This window comes from Stenella coeruleoalba (genome assembly GCF_951394435.1).
Source record: "Stenella coeruleoalba genome assembly, chromosome: 3".
NCBI classification, from domain to species: domain Eukaryota; kingdom Metazoa; phylum Chordata; class Mammalia; order Artiodactyla; family Delphinidae; genus Stenella; species Stenella coeruleoalba.
Window position 1 is genome coordinate 87943805 of NC_137148.1, and position 20869 is coordinate 87964673.

General features: G+C 35.3%; 1 protein-coding gene across 4 annotated transcripts in view; it reads right to left on the bottom strand.

The window, feature by feature from the left end:
* FBXL17 (F-box and leucine rich repeat protein 17) overlaps positions 1 to 20869 on the bottom strand; it is a 479571-nt gene that overhangs the window by 416485 nt on the left and 42217 nt on the right. Inside the window, exon 5 of one of the 4 annotated variants that reach the window (XM_079916977.1) lies at positions 2357 to 3146. The exons of the other annotated variants lie outside the window; for them this stretch is intronic. Coding sequence (XP_079773103.1) covers positions 2817 to 3146 — 330 coding nt within the window. The 3' untranslated portion in view covers positions 2357 to 2816. Of the gene's footprint in view, positions 1 to 2356; positions 3147 to 20869 lie in introns of those variants that run through there. 4 annotated transcript variants of the gene reach the window in all.

A 20869-nucleotide genomic window follows, 5' to 3' on the forward strand; every position in this document is an offset into this window, starting at 1 on the left:
ATGGCAAAAATCTAATAGACTGACAACACACTATTGGCAAGGCTGTGAGAAACAATCACTCTCAATGCATATCCACTGCTTACATGACTGCAAAATGATACAGCCCCTAGGGAGGGGAATCTGGGAATATCTACCAACATCATAGGTGCCTGTACCCTTTGACCTAGCAATCTTACTCTGATAATCTCTCCTACAAGTACACTTAAATTTGTACAAAATTATAGATGTATAACTGACCTAACAATTCTTGTAATAGCAAAAGAGTGGGCACAAATTAGATACATACCATGAGTGAATGAATTATGCTACTTCCAAACAATTAACTGCTATATCACAGTTACAGAAGAGAAGAAGAAGAAAGAAAAAAAAAAGAAAAAACAATGAGAGCAATCTTATGGATCTATTATGAGAGATCTACGAAGTGAAAAAAATAAAAGTACAGTATATATACCAATTTAACTTCTGTGTAAATAGCATGCCATCCTTTGTGTAAGTACTATCTATTTTTTATTTAAGAAAAGAATATAAAAATATATTATTCTTTTTCTTATATTTTCATAAGAAACAATGGTTACACATAGGGAGAAAGGGAGAAGATGGAAATGAATAGAAGCAAGAGTTCTTGGTATGTATTTTTTAAAAGAATTTTTTTTTTTTTTTTTTTTTGCGGTACGCGGGCCTCTCAGTGTTGTGGCCTCTCCCGTTGCGGAGCACAGGCTCCGGACGCGCAGGCTCAGCGGCCATGGCTCACGGGCCCAGCCGCTCCGCGGCATGTGGGATCTTCCCGGACCGGGGCACGAACCCGTGTCCCCTGCATCGGCAGGCGGACTCTCAACCACTGTGCCACCAGGGAAGCCCAAGAATTTTATTTTTGATCCACTAACCTTTCCAAAAATTAAAATCAAAGGGCTGACTTGCCAGATATTAGTGGAAAAAACTACTACCTTAGCCCTCTTAAATCATTTGTAATATTGCCATCAATTATTTAATAGATGTTCCCAAACAGAATAATGAGATCACAAGTGCCATATCAATGCTTGTAAAGTAATTAAAAATATTACTTGGGAGCTTACCATAAGCAAGGCTTCTGGAATAAAAGACGAAGCTTCAAAACTTTAATGCCAATAAAACATGGTAAGTTTATGTCTAGAAGCAGTATACTGTGTACGTTAGAGGTGACCAATATTGTTCAATAAAAAATAGAAAGGGCTCACCACAGCTAACATCATATTCAATAGTGAAAGACTAAAATCTTTTCTTCTAAGATCAGGAACCAGGTAAAGATGCCCATTTTTTGTCACTTCTATTTAATATTGTACTGGAAGTCACAAACAGAGCAATTAAGCAAGAAAAAGAAATTAAAAGCATTTGAATTAGAAAGGAAGAAACAAAATTATCTCTGTAGATTATATGATCTACACCCTAATATTACACCAAAAAAAAATATTAGAATAAATGAATTGAGTATAGCTGCAGTATACAAAATCAACACAAAAAAAGCAGTTGTATTTCTCTACGCTAATAATTAACAACCTGAAAAGAAAATTAAGAAAATAACCCTATTTATAATAGCACCAAAAGGAATAAAATATTTAGAAATAAGCTCAACCAAGGAGTTTTAAGAATCGTATACTGGGAACTACAAAACATTGCTGGAAAAATTAAAGATGACACAAATAAATGGAAAGACACCCCATGTTCATGGATTGAAATATTTAATATTCAGATGCCAATACTGGGGCTTCCCTGGTGGTGCAGTGGTTAAGAATCCATCTGCCAATGCAGGGGACATGGGTTCAAGCCCTGGTCCGGGAAGATCCCACATGCCACGGAGCAACTAAGCCTGTGCACCACAACTACTGAGCCTGCGCTCTAGAGCCTGTGAGCCACAACTACTGAGCCCACGCACCACAACTACTGAAGCCCGCATGCCTAGAGCCCATGCTCTGCAACAAGAGAAGCCACGACAATGAGAAGCCTGTGCACCACAATGAAGAGTAGCCCCTGCTCGCTGCACCTAGAGAAAGCCCGCACGCAGCAACAAAGACACAACACAGCCAAAAATAAATACGTAAAGTAAATAAATTTTAAAAAATTAAAAATAAAAGATGTCAGTACTACCCAAAGGGATATACAGGTTTAATTAAAATCCCAACAGCATTTTTTGCAGAAATAGAAAAATCTATCTTAAAATGCATATGCAATTTCAAGGGACCCTGAATAGCGACAACCAATTTTGAAAAAGAATGAAGTTGGAAGTCTCACACTTCCCTGACTCAAAAAATTATTACAAAGCTACAGTAATCAAAAGTATAGTAGTGACATGAAGACAGACATATAGACCAATGGATAGAATAGAGAACCCAGAAATAAATCCTCACTTATATAGTCAAAATGATTTTCAACAGTGTAGCAAGACCATTCAATGGGAAAAGGACAGTCTTCTCAACATATGGTGCTGGGAAAACTGGATATCTACAGGCAAAAAAGAATGAAGTTGGACCCTTCCATCATATTCAAAAATTAACTCAAAATAGATCAAAGACCTAAATATAGAATTAAAACTATAAAACTCTTAGAAAAAACCATAGGGGGAAAGCTTCACGACACTGGACTTAGCCATGATTTCTTGAATATGACACCAGGCAATAAAAGTAAACATAGGTAAATTGGACTACATCAAAATTTAAAAGTCTGTGCATCAAAAGAAACAGTCAACAGAGTGAAAAGGTAACCTACTGAATGGGAGAAAATATTTTTGAATCATATATCTGGTAACAGGTTAATAACCAGAACATATAAAGAACTCCTACAACTCAACAATAGCAACAAAATAACCCGATTTTAAAATGAGCAAAGGACTTCAACAGACATTTCTCGAAAGATACACAAATGGCCAAAAAGCATATGAAAAGACGTTCAACATCACTAATCATTAGGGAAATACAAATCAAAACCACAATGAGGGCTTCCCTGGTGGCGCAGTGGTTGAGAGTCCGCCTGCCAATGCAGGGGACACGGGTTCGTGCCCCAGTCCGGGAGGATCCCACATGCCGCGGAGCGGCTGGGCCCGTGAGCCATGGCCGCTGGGCCTGCGCGTCTGAAGCCTGTGCTCTGCAACAGGAGAGGCCACAACAGTGAGAGGCCTGCGTACCGCAAAAAAAAAAAAAAAAAAAACCACAATGAAATAACATTTCACACCCATTGAGATGCCTATCACCAAAAAAAAAAAAGTTTGGAGAAGATGCAGAGAAATTAGAACCCGTGTGCACTAATGGTAAAAATTAAAACGATACAGCCACTATGGAAAACACTATGGCAGTTCCTCAAAAAGTTAGAAATGGAATGACCATATGATCCAGCAATTTCACTCCTGGTTATATACCCCCAAAAACTGAAAGTAGGGGTGTCAAAGAGATACTTGTACACCCATGTTCATAGAAGCATTATTCACAGTAGCTAAAACAGGGAAGTAACCCAAGTTTCCTTTGATAAATGAATGGATAAACAAACTGAGGTATATACATACAATGCAACATTATTCAGCCTTAAAAAGGAAGGAAATTCTGACACATGCTACAACATGGATGAACTCTGAAGGCACTATGCTAAGTGGAATAGGTATAAGTCACAAAAAACACAAATATTATATGATTCCACTTATGTGAGGTATCAAAAGGAATCAAATTCATAGAGACAGAAAGCAGAATGGTGGCTGCCAGGAGCTTGGGGGAAGGGGGTTAGCTTTGTTGCTTAACTGGTATAAACTTTCAGTTTTACAAGATGAAAAGAGTTCTAGAGAATGGGTCCACAATAACGTGAATGTATTTAATACTACTGATCTGTACACTTTAAATGGTAAAGGTGGCAAATTTTATGTTATGTATATTTTACTACAATTAAAAATAAAATGATTTTTAAAAGAGGAGAAAGCTGATAGAAGGCACTGCCTTCTTATGCAGTATTGCCATCAAATTCAGTCAAGAAAAAAAGGAGTGATCAACCAAGAAGCATCACCTCTATAACCAAAACCTTACCAAAGAAGCAGAATGCATGAATTCTTAACAAGGAAGAAACAATCCAGAAGGGCAGAATATGATATCATGAAATACTCAGCAAGATGAGTTAGGCAAAAACATGATCTTAAGAATAAGTAAAAGACCTGAAGAATAAGTGGAATTTATTTTGGCAGGAGGAAAAGAAATAGTATTATAGGAAGGAGAAAAATAAAGGTAAAAACTATGGAAAATAAGAACATACGGAAAGACAAATATTAAGATGACAGGTCTACCTTACCATCTACAATAAAACTTTAATCAGTTCTTAACAAAAAAAGTAGTATTTTTGAGAAACAGAGTAAATATCTTACTGATTTGTTTGAAATTGGTTTACAGGTAAACCCTAAGGGGGAGGGGGTGGCATCTGACATGCATATGAAAATACTGTAATTCAGACACAAAAATAAAGAATTAGCAGTAGCACTAGAGAAGCAAGGCGTCAATCAAGACAGTGTAAGGATAAGTGGAATACAAAGGATGGGAGAGAATAAGACAATCAATGGCTAAAATTTTCAAGTCTATGAGACCAACAAAATCCATTCATTCAAAAATTACTTCTGAGCAATTACTATGTGCCTGGCATCCTTCTAGGCAGAGGATACATCAGTGAATAAGGCAGATGAGCTCCCTACTCGTATGGAGTTTACACTCTAGGAGAGGAGCATGATACACAAACAATAATAAAGAAAAAACAGCTGACACTGTCCAAAGGTTTTACACAAGACACAAAAGCAATTATCATTAAGGAAAAATGATAAATCTGACTTCATCAAAACTAAAACCTGTTCTTCAAAGGAAAATAAAAGGAAAGGAAAAGGAAAGACATAGACAGGGAGAAAGTAATCACAATGCATCTATTTGACACAAGAACTTGTATCTAAAACATATAAAGAACTTACAAATTGATACAAAGAAAACCAAAATTCTTAAAAATAGGCAAAATATATGTACAGACACTTCACAAAAGAGAAAGTAATACCTAATATGCACAATTAAAAGGTGCTCAAGGGCTTCCCTGGGACGCAGTGGTTGAAAGTCCGCCTGCTGATGCAGGGGACACGGGTTCGTGCCCTGGTCCGGGAAGATCCCACATGCCGCGGAGCGGCTGGGCCCGTGAGCCATGGCCGCTGAGCCTGCGCGTCCGGAGCCGAGGCCCGCGTACCGCAAAAAAAAAAAAAAAAGGTGCTCAACACCATGAGACATCAGGGAAAAGCGAATGAAAACCACGATAAGGTACCACCACACATCCACTCGGATTGGCTAACATTTAAAAATCTGACATTACCACTGTTGCTGAGGATGGAGCACAAATGGAGCTATCAAACATTGTAGAAGGACATAAAGTAGCACAACCACTTTGTAAAACCCTTTGGCAGTTACACACAAAGTGAAATTTAAAGAAACACTAACCTTATAACCCAGCCATACCAATCCTAGGCATTTACTCAAGAGAAATGAAAACCTTTGTCCATTCAAAGAGTTCTTCATGAATGTTCATGGAAGCTCTATAGTTAAAAACTGGAAACAACCCAAATGTCCATTAACAGGTAAATGGATAAACAAATTATTGTATGTTTATATTTTGTACCAAGTATCAAATTAAGTACAACATACTCAGCAATACACAGGAATTAACTATGATACATGCACAACATGTACTTAGGAACTGTTATCAACAACCTTTAACTACAAGTGGAACCAGACTTAGATTGAAAATGAGATAGCAATGAGCTAAGCAAAGAGTCAGAAAGAACAAGTTCCATAAATACACTGTAAAAGACACTGAATCAAATCAATCCTAAAACCTGACCTACCTCTACACAGAGCAGTTACGAGTCAATAAACTTCTTACTGTTTAAGCAAGTTGAGTCAGGTTGTGTTATTTGCAATCAAATGAATCATAGATGATATGATGTAGCTCACACTTAATTATTTCAATATTCCCCACTAAACAGTATGAAAATTTAGCTAAGGATGAGAACTCATGGCAAAGAAAATGACAGGAATTCATGAAAAAAATTAATTGACTGGAATAACCATTGTGACTAAGTTACTAAGAGTAAAAAATATAAAAGCAGTAAGAAGTATAGGTGGAGTTTTGAAAAAACACAAATACTAGAGGTTAAAATGACTCTTCCAGAAATTCCCCATAAGATGAAAGGCTCACTGGACCCTCTCAAATGTATGAAGCACCATCAGTTACTTCTCCCCCTTGGCAAGTTGCTCAATAACAAAAATGTTCACTACGGGGCTTCCCTGGTGGCGCAGTGGTTAAGAGTCCGCCTGCCGATGCAGGGGACACGGGTTCGTGCCCCGGTCTGGGAAGATCCCACATGCCGCGGAGTGGCTGGGCCCGTGAGCCATGGCCGCTGAGCCTGCGCGTCCGGAGCCTGTGCTCCGCAACGGGAGAGGCCACACAGTGAGAGGCCCGCGTATCGCAAAAAAAAAAAAAAAAAAAAAAAAAAATGTTCACTACCAGCAAAGTTCTAGCAATAACTTCCTTCCAGGTTTCCTTTAGTCATAAAGAGAGAGAAGAGAAATGGCAGTTGAGAAGTTAAAAGAAAAGAGAGGAACTTAACATTTTATGAATTGCTATTTTCCAAGATGCCTTGTTGGACAATTTACATATATCATCTCAATCCATATAAATTTCTCAATGACCAAAGTAAACAGTATCATCTCCAATTTGTACATAAGGAAATCAAGTCTTCAAGAAGTTTAAATTTTAAGTGCTTAGGGCTTCCGTGGTGGCACAGTGGTTAAGAATCTGCCTGCCAATGCAGGGTACACGGGTTCAAGCCCTGGTCCGGGAAGATCCCACATGCCATGGAGCAACTAAGCCCGTGCACCACAACTACTGAGCCTGCACTCTAGAGCCCACGAGCCACAACTACTGAAGCCCACATGCTGCAACTACTGAAGCCCGCGTGCCTAGAGCCTGTGCTCCGCAACAAGAGAAGCCACCACAATGAGAAGTTCGCGCACCACAACGAAGGGTAACCTCCGCTTGCCACAACTAAAGAAAGCTCATGCAGCAACAAAGACCCAATGCAGCCAAAAATAAATAAATAAATAAATAAAAATAAAGATCCCTTAAAAAAAAATTAAGTGCTTAAGAAGAAATCCACAACTTGTGAACTGGTAATTGGTAATTCTGGAATTGAAATCTCTACCTGTCTGATACAAAAGCTACCTTTCCTCAACCTCTTGATGAGAATAAGCATCAAGAGGTCTGTCACTGTGTGTCCCTTTGTCTGACCTGTCCCGCAGGAAAGCGTCAGTTACTTCTCAGAAGAAAAGTACGTCCCTTAATGATATGACAGAGCACAGAGAATCAAAGATTTTTTTCAAGCATCTTGTTTATTCTTATCTCTGCCTCTAAGTGTAAAACTATCTGATGTTCTCAGAAAAATCCAGCGGCACACCTGGTCACTATTTAAAAGAAAAACAAAAACACCTGGAATGGAGATGAAGGACAGTATGTAGTGAAGACATGTTTCTTGGTTTTGTGAAAATTATCAACAAGATATCATAAAAAGGGTACATATGAAAATATATTCTTTTGATAGAAAACCATTGAAATTTATGGCTATTATCATTTCTAATGGGGAAAAAAAAAGGAAAGAGCCTAAGTATTCACCAATAATGACATCTGTAGAACAGAATATGTGGTACAGTTTTTTAAATAAAAACATATGTCCTCAAAAACCTAAACACAGAACTACCATACGATCCAGCAAATCCCCTGCCAGGTGTATATCCAAAGAAAACAGAAACACTAATCTGAGAAGACACATGCTGTTCACAGCATTATTATTATTATTATTATTTTTTTTTTTTTTTTTTTTTTTTGCAGTACGCGGGCCTCTCACTGTTGTGGCCTCTCCCATTGCGGAGCACAGGCTCCGGACGTGCAGGCTCAGCAGCCATGGCTCACAGGCCTAGCCGCTCCATGGCATGTGGGATCTTCCCGGACCGGGGCACGAACCTGCGTCCGCTGCATCAGCAGGCGGACTCTCAACCACTGCGCCACCAGGGAAGCCCCACAGCAGCATTATTTTAAATAGCCAAGATATGGAAGCAACCTACGTGTCCATCAACAGATGAATGGATAAAGAAGATGTGGTAGGTATATATATATGTATACACACACACACGCACGCGCGCACACACACAATGGAATATTACTCAGCCATAAAAAAGAATGAAATTCTGCCATTTGCAACAACGTGAATGGTCCTAGAGGGGGGTATTATGCTTGGTGAAATAAGATGGAGAAAGACAAATACTTTATGTTATCACTTACATGTGGAATCTAAAAAATAAAACATGCATAAAACAAAACAGAAACGATTCACAAATATAATGAATAAACTAGTGGTTAGCAGTGTGGAGAGGGCGGGGGTGGAGGGGGCTGGATAGAGGTATGGGATTTTGAGATACAAACTACTATGCATAGAATAAATGAGCAACAAGAGCATACTGCACAGCACAGGGAAATATAGCCATTATTCTGTAATAACTTTAAATGCAGTACATCAAGAAAAAAAATACTGAATCACTATGTTATACACCTGAAACTAATATAATATTGTAAATCCACTATACTTCAATTTAAAATTTTTAATTAAAAAAGTTTACAGAAATAATAAAAAATAAAAACATATGCATACATATTTGTATGTGCATTAAAAGTTTTCTGAAAATAATCACCACAGGGATTAACAGGAAGTTCTCACTTTTCACTTTCTACTTTTCTATACTATTAGAATTTTGTAAACATGCATAAGGATTTTTTATGACAGCAAGGGTTATTTAAGCCTCTTTTCTTATATTTCTTAGTATTTTACAAAATCCTCCCAAATATTCTTTTAACTATGGTTAGCTTTCAATATTATTAACAGTGTGACAGACAAATGACTAAAGAAAATTATCTTACTATTCACTTAACATGAGACTACCACTTTTACATAAACTGCCTGAGGTAATATTTTTATTCATTCCTCAAAGAGAAAATCACCTCACGGGCACTTGCCCAAAGTCACTCAACTAAGATACAGAAGCCCTAGCTAAACCTGTATCTTCCTAATTCAAGCCTCAAAGCACCCTCCATTATATCACAGTTGTCTATTCAAAGAAGACGGTGTTTTAAAGTTAAAATAAGCTTATATAAGTACTTCGGTTTGTATTCAGGTATACCCCTCCTCTTTCCAAAAAGGAATTGAGATAGTTCATGAAAATTCACCCTACAGGAGAAAAGCAAGTAGAAAATGAGGCAAGGGAAAATAAGGGTTAAAAAGAAAAGTTATTCTATAGTAAAAGAGAAATTCTGAGTGCTTTTAGATCAATTACTAGTATGTTTCTTGATTTCTAAGATGCCAAAGAAAAGAGGGAAAACAGACCACAACATCTTTTAAAAAAAATTCACAGGCCTTCCCTGGTGGCACAGTGGTTAAGAATCCGCCTACCAATGCAGGGGAGACGGGTTTGGTCCCTGGTCCGGGAAGACCCCACATGCCGCAGAGCAACTAAGCCCGTGTGCCACAACTACTGAGCCTGCGCTCTAGAGCCCGTGAGGCACAACTACTGAGCCCACGTGCTGCAACCACTGAAGCCCACGAGCCTAGAGCCCGTGCTCCACAACAAGAGAAGCCACTGCAATGAGAAGCCTGCACACTGCAACAAAGAGTAGCCCCGCTCGCCGCAACTAGAGAAAGCCGGTACGCAACAATGAAGACCCAATACAGCCAAAAATAAATAAATAAAATAAATTTTTAAAAAAATTCACAGTAGTTAAAATAATAAAGGAAAGCAATTGCTCAGAAGTCTAGCTTTCCCCTTTGCTGTACACCTGAAACTAACACAACACTGTAAATCAACTATACCCCAATAAAAATTTAAAAAATAAATAAAATAAAATTCATAACGTAACAAAAAAAAAGAAGTCTAGCTTTCCCCAGTACCAAGCCCAGAGGGAATATATAACTGATGGCTCTCATGAGGCAGAACTCTGTGTGATATAGATGACAATCTCCTTATAAATATCCTGATAATAATTAAAACATTAAACCAACGGAATGCGGGGGGTGGGATGAATTGGGAGATTGGGACTGACATATATACACTATTACGTAGAAAATAGATAACTAATGAGAACCTATTTTATAGCACAGGGAACTCTACTCAGTGCTCTGTGGTGACCGAAATGGGAAGGAAATCTAAAAAAGAGTGGATATATGTATACGTATGACTGATTCACTTTGCTATACAGCAAGAAACTAACACAACACTGTAAAGCAACTATACTCTAATAAAAGTTAATTTAAAAAAATAATGAGAAAAAGAACCCAATGGAATAATGCCAAAACTCAATTCATTAGATTTAATTCATCAATTATTGCTACCCATATACTACTCAAGTACTACTATGGCTCAATGGAACAAATCTATCTTTAACAGCAAAGTGTCTTCATAAAAAAACTAACAGAACAAGTCACTGTAATGAATACAGCATGTTTTATACTACATAATAACTCCTTTAATTTTAATCTTCAAAATATTTCACCTTAATTAGGTAACTAACTTAGTGGTTATCATCATTAGCAAATAAAATATTATCTAGATGTCATTATTTTCAAATTCTTACTATTAAAATGTAGTTTTCAATATAAGAAAGGCTAAGAGTCCAGTCTCTAAAGCAATGGCTTTGACCGGGGGATGTTACTGTCCCCCCCAGTGGGCTCTTACATAAGTAAATACAAGATGGAAAGAAACTGCTCATGTTAATTGAGTTACTTTATAGTAAGTGGGCTGGCATGACCCAAGATAAATTGGCTCTAGAAGCATAGTGCTGCATATGTGGTTAGTACTCGATAAATGGTTAATGAATGAATCAGTGAATGGTAGGAGATAGGACTTATGGAAAATAATTAATTGATCCATGTAGCTAATAACCATGAAGGAGCCAAGGAAAACATATTTTCCAAAATTATATGACTTGTAACGACAGCACCATTAATTTCCAAGCTTTCAATATCATTTTCTAGGGTATAAAATGTCATTCCACCCTCTAACCTTTGCCTCTAAATTTAGCTTCTATTCTCCCAAATATCATAAATCAATGTATTTAATAATTTATTTCCATCAAATTATCTAAATGACCGGTCTACACTGAGAAAAACCAAGGAAGTATACCATTATATCTTTATAAAGCTATTTGACATTTCTAAGAAGCATGCAAGGGATTTACTGCTTTGCTTCTTCAGGTAGGCCTCACATTACAAAACACTGAATAAACCTCAATGGAATGAACTATGTGCAGCTTCTCAAACTACAACCCTAAACACCTTATGCCAACTGTATTTGTCACTCAAGCAATCTCACTAAGATACATTTTTGAGAGCAAAGACAAATCAACACTCCACATGGACCTCTTAGACTCCTTCATAAGGCAAAGAAGCATAATCTATCAATAAAGAGGAAAAAATCTCCCTTTTAAATTCAAATTACATTAATCCGAAATCACTTCACCACCTTATATTACTTTGTATATATGGATACAAATACATATTACATATGTATGTGTGTATAAACATACATATACACCCACATATGAGCTCTCCATTTAGACTGAAAATCTCCTAAGAATGGAGATTGGTACAAAAATTTACTCTATATTCCACATTCTTGTAAATATGATCAATCATAACTTGCTCAAAGGAAAAAATCTGTGTCAATCAAAGTTGAAATGTGCTAACTTTATCTCCAATAATATTTTATTAGTTAGCTCACTCAACATTTATATATCATTAACCATTCTGAGTACTGACTATTCCTAGGTATAATCAACCACATTTCCAAAGGATTCACAGAAACAAAAAGGCAGATTTCTTTTATACTACATGTTAGAAAATAGCAACTGGAGAAAAATCCACCTACAGTTAAGAAAATATTTTGTTTGATTTGATTTCACCAAAACTTGTGTATCAGACCAGTACTGAATTGCTGACCGATTTGATTAAGCTGGAAAATAAAAAAAGGACTCTCATTTTTCTACAAATTAGTAGCTCTAAAATCACAGGAAGTCTTAAAATCAACATAAATATTTAATGTGGTTTCCCCCCCAAAGAAGTTATTGTTAAATCATAGTACATCTAGAAATCAAAGAAATATAGTACGATCATCTTATCCTTTTGAAAGATGACAATGGTTGGATTTATTAAATTACTAGTGATACTCCAAGCTGATAAGTAAAACAAAAAGTTCACTTGGTAAGGTTAAAATTCACTTACCTCCATACCAAACAAGTGATTAGTCAGATATTCCTGACCAGCTACCCTTACCACCTAAAAGAGTTAACTTTTCTAACCTGTAAATCAATTCACAGCAATTGCTACAACTGCAGCAAACCAAAACTAAGAAAGAAAAGACCTCATTTCACATATTTATGAATACAATTTATAAATGGAAGGTGCAAAATGCAAGGGACCAACATGTAGTTATTGTACCTGCAATCGAAAGATCTAAAAAGAACATGAAAATGCAACAGAGAATATCTTAAAAGTTAGATTTAAATAGTATCAAGTTTAAGATCAGCAACATACTTTCCTTACATTAATTTACTAAATTATACCACTCTTAACTAATATGTTAAAATACCTGCTAAAGCACTATATTTACAGTTCATCAATGACCTCTTTAAAAATTTATTTGATTAAAAACAAGTAAAAATTAACAATTTATTGTTTAGGCAAATATACATAGGTAACAAACTGGGGAAAATGGTAAACATAAAATTTAGGATAGTGGTTACTTCTAATTACCTCTGAAAGGGAGTCAGAGATGAGAGAAGAACACACAGGTAGATGAAAGTTACTGGAAATACTCTTAATTCTTGGTTTAGATAGGAGGTTCTTGAGTGAACGTTAAATAATTTTTAGATAAACTGACTTTCATAAGACAATAAGATCATGCATGGACCAAATAGGATAGTATGCCATGAACCAAAGATTATGACTAGTAAAATTTTATGATGGTGAGGTCCATTTTGAAAAATTGACATTTACTTTAAAAATTTACCTTTCACAAATGTTTCTTCCTAACATTAATATTAAAATATCAGTAAACTCCTTTTTTCAAATATCCAGACTGAAGGACAGACTGGAGGAATGCCCTCAGACAACCAAGAGCCAAACCAAAATCATTCTCCTTAAATCAGAGGAATATTATCATACTGGTTTCAATTTTCAGTCCTTCAAAGGCAGTTCGGGGCAAACGTGAACAAAAATGATCAGAAACAAAAAAAAGAGTCTAACTGTATTTAGATTGTATATTGAATCTGTATTAAGATTTCTTAAATTTTAAAAAGCTTCAAAAATAGATATAGAATCTTAATTTACAAAACATTTTATTCCAAATAAAATTAATCAAATAAAAAATTAGGTCACCTGACTCAATGCCAACATTAGAATTCCTAAGTCAAACTACTTAAAAAGGAGACCCTGAACGCTTTATGTAATAAGTTTATCTAAAAGCCAAATCAGAAATATCACTATTTATAGGTATGCTCAAATATATTATTCTGAAATTGCTCAAACATAAAATGTATTTATAGCTAACAGTAGTCTAGAAGCCAAATATTAATTTAATGTAAAGGTAATACAACGTAATATATATTGTTTTATATTCTTTTATATATCTAAACGTATAAAGGAAGTCTTGCGTTACTTAATTATCAAAAATAAACAAATATGAGACTTTTGGCAAAAATGAACAAGTTATGAGATTAAAAATCACTTTTAAAAGGCTGCCCCACTAAGATTCTTTATTCGTCTTACTGGAAAATCAGTATTTTCAAATCAATTCTTATGTGAGGGCAAACGACTGTTAACCATGAGCCTGAATGAAATTCGGCAGTATTTAAAATACCAAAAGTTGAGACACTGAAATCTAGTAGCAGTCAAATCTTTGTTCTTAATGTAAAGGAAAACATCATAATTAAAATTTTTAGAAATATGCCTCAATTGTCAATTTATCCACACAGAAAGCTAATGAAAGATAAAAATACCATCCTTGTTCTAGACTTTGGTCACATACCTCTAAAGATGAAAGGGCAGAGAAAAGAACCACACATACAAAACCCCAATGAGATTGTCTCAAATTTTCTTTCAGCTGACTTAGAAAGGATTACCTTAAGAGGTAATACAATAATCATTTATAATAATAATATAATAACAATAATTTTCCCACTTAGGGGTTAAGAGTTAATTCAAATTTTTTGAAATTAGTGAGGTTACTTCCAAAATTTTACCATTGAAGGGTCCTACTATGTGTCAAGCTTAGCACTATCCACTTTGTTACCCACCATTGTAATTATATAAATGTTCTGATTAGTTATAGTTAAGATGCTTGAAAGAAAGAGTTTGGTGACTTCCAAGCCTGTAGTATACTGTATTGAAACTTGCTTGTTCATTAGTACTATCCCTAAATATATATTGATAACAAAGTTAGTATGGTTAAGTCTTTATATTTTTTTCAACAGAGAATGACTCTATAACCTCTAGATAATTAAAGTAAAAAATTTAAACACCCAAACTGCTCAAGAACTAGGATGTAAAAATCTGTACTCCAGTTAAGCTTCCATTCTGACTTCTAATTCACTGTACATCAAAGAAAATCAACTTGCCCTGACACATAAGGACTATTCCCTTCAGTGATCAGGCAGGTGTTGAGGCCAGAAAGAGAGCCTATTTTCCACAGCCCTTTACCTTGTTTGATCACTGGTTACTTTTGATCTGACACTGCCCTCTCTCTAGTAATGACTTCCCCCTCATAGACCCTACCTCACATCTGTCAGAAAGAATAAAGGGCATCAAACTGAGACCTGACAACGCCTATGGGCCATGCGATGGGCTGCCAACTGAATGCTCCCCAGCTCCCACAATTTCTAATTCAGTTTCTTTTGTTCTGGTAGGTACAGGGTTAGGGTACCAATGACAGCAGAAAGGATTATGCACCAACTGTGAAACCGAGCCTTCTTGAATGTGTATCTTTTATCTCTGCTTCTTCATCTTCTTAAATGCTGCAAACTTCATGGTGGTTACTATGAAATACATATTCAACAAGTGCAATAGAAAGGTTGTTTAAATCCTTTTCCAGGAGAAAACAAAGGACACAATGTATTGTAATTCAACTATAAAGCTTTAAGGAAAAAGTTTCAAACCCATGGTGTGAGATTATTAAAGGACAGCTGTCAAAGAGCATGTTAATTGTAAATGAAAGACAAAAGTTTTACGAGGACCACTACTTAGTGCCATACACCATCTAAAATGGAAAGGTCCCCTAAAACAATGCACCTATTCAGAAGAGGCAACCATTTCAATTGTTAAATTATAGATTCTCACACTAATTTGGTACTAACCAGTACTGAAAATAAGTTCCTCTAGTCCTCTTTAAAAAATGTGGTGAGTATATGTAAGCCTTTTTTTAAAAAAGGCATTAGTAACAATCACTTTAAAATGTTAAAATTTTTTAAATTTGGCCAAATATCATTTTGACACCATTTTACTAATAATTTTTCAATTGTCATTAGAATATTGCATGAGTTCTTGTATATTCATTAATAAATAACCTTCTACACACACACACACACACACACACATACACACACACACACACACACACACACACACACACACTGGTGGAGAGCTCATTATCAGGCATGCAATAAAAGGATTTGTAGGAAGCACGTTTAGAGGCCTTCTAAGATCACTTTCAAGGCTAAGTTACTATTTTTTTTTTTTAAGAAAGGAGGGTCAGAGGAAGGAAGTACATGAGCAATAATATAGCCATGCAAGTTTAATGCACCTTTAATACTATAATGCATAAAAACAAATAACTAACTTTAGACATCGACAAATACAGAATCTCAAAGGTGAGAGGGAAGCATTAAGGTGATCACAAGTTAACTCTAATGTCTGGAGAAGTTAGTTTCTACAACAGCTAAAGAAAGATATGCCTTGATGGAGAGAAAGGAGAAAGGCTCTCACATCTGAGAATTAACCTGTGACACTGGGGAAATCCCTACACTAGACTGATAATGATTAACCCCTATGAAAAAGACTATATGTGAAATACCTCCTATTCTAAGACTGATCAGTAATCAGCACCATTATACTCTTTTAAAAAAAAAAAAGCCTGTCTTGACTCTGTAATCTAAAAGTATCATAATATAAAGTATATTATAAACATGTGATTGTTTTAAATAGACTTTAATATATGAAAACAGATGATGCCTACATACACACTTGGACTGACTGTACAGAAGAAAATCATCTAGGTATACTAGAAAAAGCACTTCTAGATTGAAAAAACAAAACTTAATCCAAGGTTAAACAATTCAGTAGGCTGACCCAATACTCGCCCATTTTTTTCCTTAAATTTTCCAAATGCCACTTAATTCTCCAAGAAAATGAAGAAATAAACTGCATTATTCTACTAAGATACCTAGTTATGCTTCCTTTGGGGTATTCTTTTCCTAATTTTTGATTCTACAAAACCATTAGGACATATTAAAGAACAAAAAGATAATAAAATAAATGGAACCAATTTATGATATTTAAAACTAAGAATTTTATATAAAGTATTGTCAGTGTAATTTCTGCGTGTTATATCACGCTCAAAGCAAGCAATGTCAATGTTCTAACTACATTTACTGCCAGATATGCTTGATGCATTTTCTGGGTATCAAGCAATCAAGATATGTATCAAATATATTTAATTTATCTCTTTCTAACTGCAACAATAAAAGCAAGCTCTTCTAAACAAACTCAAACATAGAGGCAATTTGTTAACTTTCACCTTTTTAAGAATCAAGTGATGGAATATGACAAAAGAAAAAGGACCACAATTCTTAGCAAGCTTAAGAGATTTTTGTTAGGGTTTTCTGAAAGCAAAAGAAGGAAAATGCACTGGTAGAAGCACTGAAACAATTCAAATATCCTCAATGGAATGTAAACCAAGAAATGAAAATATCTAACAGGTAATCTGCAATAAAAAGAACTTTAAAGCCACAAGCTTCAACATTCACTCTTTTTTTGTTTGTTTTGGCTGCGTTGGGTCTTCATTGCTGCGCATGGGCTTTTTTTCTAGTTGCAGCAAGCGGGGACTTCTCATTGCTGTGGCTTCTCCTGTTGCGGAGCACGGGCTCTAGGTGTGTGGGCTTTAGTAGTTGTGGCACGTGGGCGCTACAGCGCGGGCTCAGTAGCTGTGGCCCACGGGCTTAGTCGCTCCGCAGCATGTGGGATCTTCCTGCACCAGGGCTCGAACCCATGTCCACTGCACTGGCAGCGGATTCTTAACCACTGAGCCACCAGGGAAGCCCTTAACATTCACTTTAAAAAAATCATTTCTTAAAAACTACTTAATTCTTGAAGAGGACATACTTATTTGGGATTTTACTTCCTCAAACTATGACTGCCATTCTTCTGGTAAGAACACTAGTGAAGAATCACTTCACACTGCTATAGAATGAAACGTATTTCACCAATGCCGTTAATAAAAATTGAAACTTGTATACTAAAAGCTATATTGTATGTACATATCAAAAGTATAAATAATCATACTTAAAGTTACTGACATGTGCCTCATTAAAAATATTAATTTTTAATAGCTTTCTTTTTGGCACAAAAATAATTTTTCCCAGGACAAAACCAAAAGGATTTGAGAATAGAATGGTTCATCTTATTTAACAGTCCTTTTCAGAAAATTTATAATTTTTATGTAAAAAAGATTGATTTTTAACCATTTAGTCAAAACATTGACAAATATTCAGTTACTAACTACAAGTTTACAAAAAAGACAATCTCATCCCCATTTTCAAGGAGCTTACATGACTAAACTGAAGCCTTGAAACCTACAACAAATTATCAATGGATTAATAAGAAAAAATAAAGGAAGCTGATAGAATATTGGAAAGTAATAAATGTGGAAGAATTCTTAAAGAATATTTGACCAAAAAAATAATATTTACCTCAGCTTGAACACATACTGGAAGAAAGCAAGATGACAAGAGAAAATGAAGACTAAGTGGACAAGTTAAGAATGCAATGAGAACAGAGAAAAATAACTGGAGAAATCTTTGTAGTTAGCCACTACAGATTCTTGAAATGATAAAAAAAAAAAACAGTATTTTAGCAAGAGTATATCTGTGTTGTGGATGTGAAAAAACAAAATGTCGATCTTTAGAAATGTCTTAGGTCATGACTGAATTCAGTGGAATACAATATACCATCATCTTTCACACTGTTTTCCGTTAAGTTCTTTACTCATAAGCTGATAACAATTGTAGTTTATAAAATGTATAATAGATTATACAATGGAACTGACTACATTTATGCATGATGAAAAAAACTTATTAATATATCAGTGAAGAGGAGTACATACATATATGTGTGTATGTGCATAAAATTGCGTCCTGCAATAACTTAAAATATATGAAATATCAAACTACTCGTAAGTATCTTCAAATATTTAAAGTTAACATTAACCTAGTAAATAGATATGGAATTATATCTTTATTCCCATTCAGAGAATCTATAAATCACAGCTCCACCTAATTCTACCATGTTCTCAGAGGAGTTAAAACAAAAAGCTAGCATTAAATGATGAAAATATTGATAATTTTATAATCTGTAGGCATTCATGTAGGCATTTAAACAACAAAGAATATAAATATATACCTTCCTCTTTATTTTCTCAAAGATATATATTCAATAAGAGGAAAATAAAAGATAAGAATAATCATGCAGATACAGTTCAATTAGAAGGACTCTGATATATAACTATTTTTCTTTGGATTACAAATTCTCAATATATTCATTTATGTATCGTATTATACTGAATGATAAATACCTAGATTTTATACTTAAATCAAAAATAGTCAATAAAAACCTGGCAATAGACACTACAAATTTTCTACCTCCAAGAACTCTCCATAACTCATTTCTATCATATTTTAGAAACCAAAAATAGTGAAGTAGAGGACCCATTAAAGAAAAATACTGTATTGCTCTTTTCTACAATCTAAATTTTATATGGCTACACAAAATAAGAAGCAATAGGAGGGTTAAAAAAAATAATATCAAAAAAGTACAGATTTCATCTGGCCTCAAATTATCAGCTACTAAAAACCAGAAGGTACAGTCCAAGGGAAAGATTTTACCCTAACACTCTCATCTGAGCAACTTCGTCTTTAGACCTTTAATAAGAACTTGAAGAAAGACTATATAGGTAATATGAATAAGCAAAATCTGTAGCAGGAATAGGAACAGTAGTCACCACACAGGATGCCTAGATGCACTTTCATGACAATGTATCTTTCTAATAATAATGACAAGAAAATGCTTGAAAAAGAAGCATCTTATCAACTCGTAACCAGATTCAACTATAGTTTGTAAAAGATATTCAGAAAGGCACATCTTAAAAAAAGAGAGAAAAAGAAAAAGAGAAATTCTTCTCCCCTTAAGCCTAATCACTAAAACATTAAATGGGATTAAGTCTTGGATATCCTAAGACTCTAACACCTCTGTGATAGGTAGATGAAGAAAAATATAAGCCAAAACTTCTCCCTAGATCCAAGCAATGCATCTCACTTGTTGACTGATGGTCTAGAAAGGCAGTGTGCTCATAAATGACACGCTTAATGTACTCCCAGCATTCCACTGCCATCTAACCTCATAAAGTTTCAATTTGCTAAGTCTAATGACTTGGCTCTTTATCTCAACCCACTATCAACTGTTATCAACACTTGAGCACAGAGACTGAGACAGCACTTTCATGTTTATATCTGAAAGATAATTTGATTTGCTCCAAAACTTTGTGATTTTTTTAATATGCACTCTTAAAAGAAGCAAACAAAAATTACATTTTCATAAAAGGATCTAGGGGCTTCCCTGGTGGCACAGTGGTTAAGAATCCGCCTGCCAATGGAGTGGGACACAGGTTCCAGCCCTGGTCTGGGAAGATCCCACATGCTGCAAAGCAACTAAGCCCGTGAGCCACAACTACTGAGCCTGCACTCTAGAGCCCACGAGCCACAACTACTGAGCCCACGCACCACATCTACTGAAGCCCGTGCACTCTAGAACCCGTGCTCTGCAACAAGAGAAGCCACCAGAGTGATAAGCCCGTGTACCGCCACAAAGAGTAGCCCCTGCTCGCCACAACTAGAGAAAGCCCGCGCACAGCAATGAAGACCCAATACAGCCAAAAATAATAAATAAATAAAAATAAATAAATTTATTTTAAAAAAAGGATCTAAACTACAGACTATATAAGTGGAAAATAACACCAGCAAAAGAACTGCAACACTAGGAATAACCTACCAACTATAAATTTTAAACCCAAAACAAATTGGATATTTTTAGTAATCTAAAATTTGATCCAGAAAAAAATTTTTTAAGAATATGTAAATACTATTTAGAGTCACCTATTTTTAGTTATAATAAATTCTGCATTATCAACACTGGAATATCTGTATCAGAGTTTTTAATACTAGGCTAGCTTCCTCCTGCAATCCTGTTTGCATCTGAGCAACTCCTACCATCAGTTGATGGGCTCCCAAAATTTGTGAACTAATTTTAGTATTACTAAATTAATATAATGTTAAATAAATATGCTGGGTAAAAAAATAATGCATTCCAAAGAAAAATTATTTGGATATTATCAAAGTCACTGCTTGCCCTCTACCAAACTGGTTCACAGGGGAAGAAAAATATACATACACACACACATACTCATTCTTTATGGTTTTC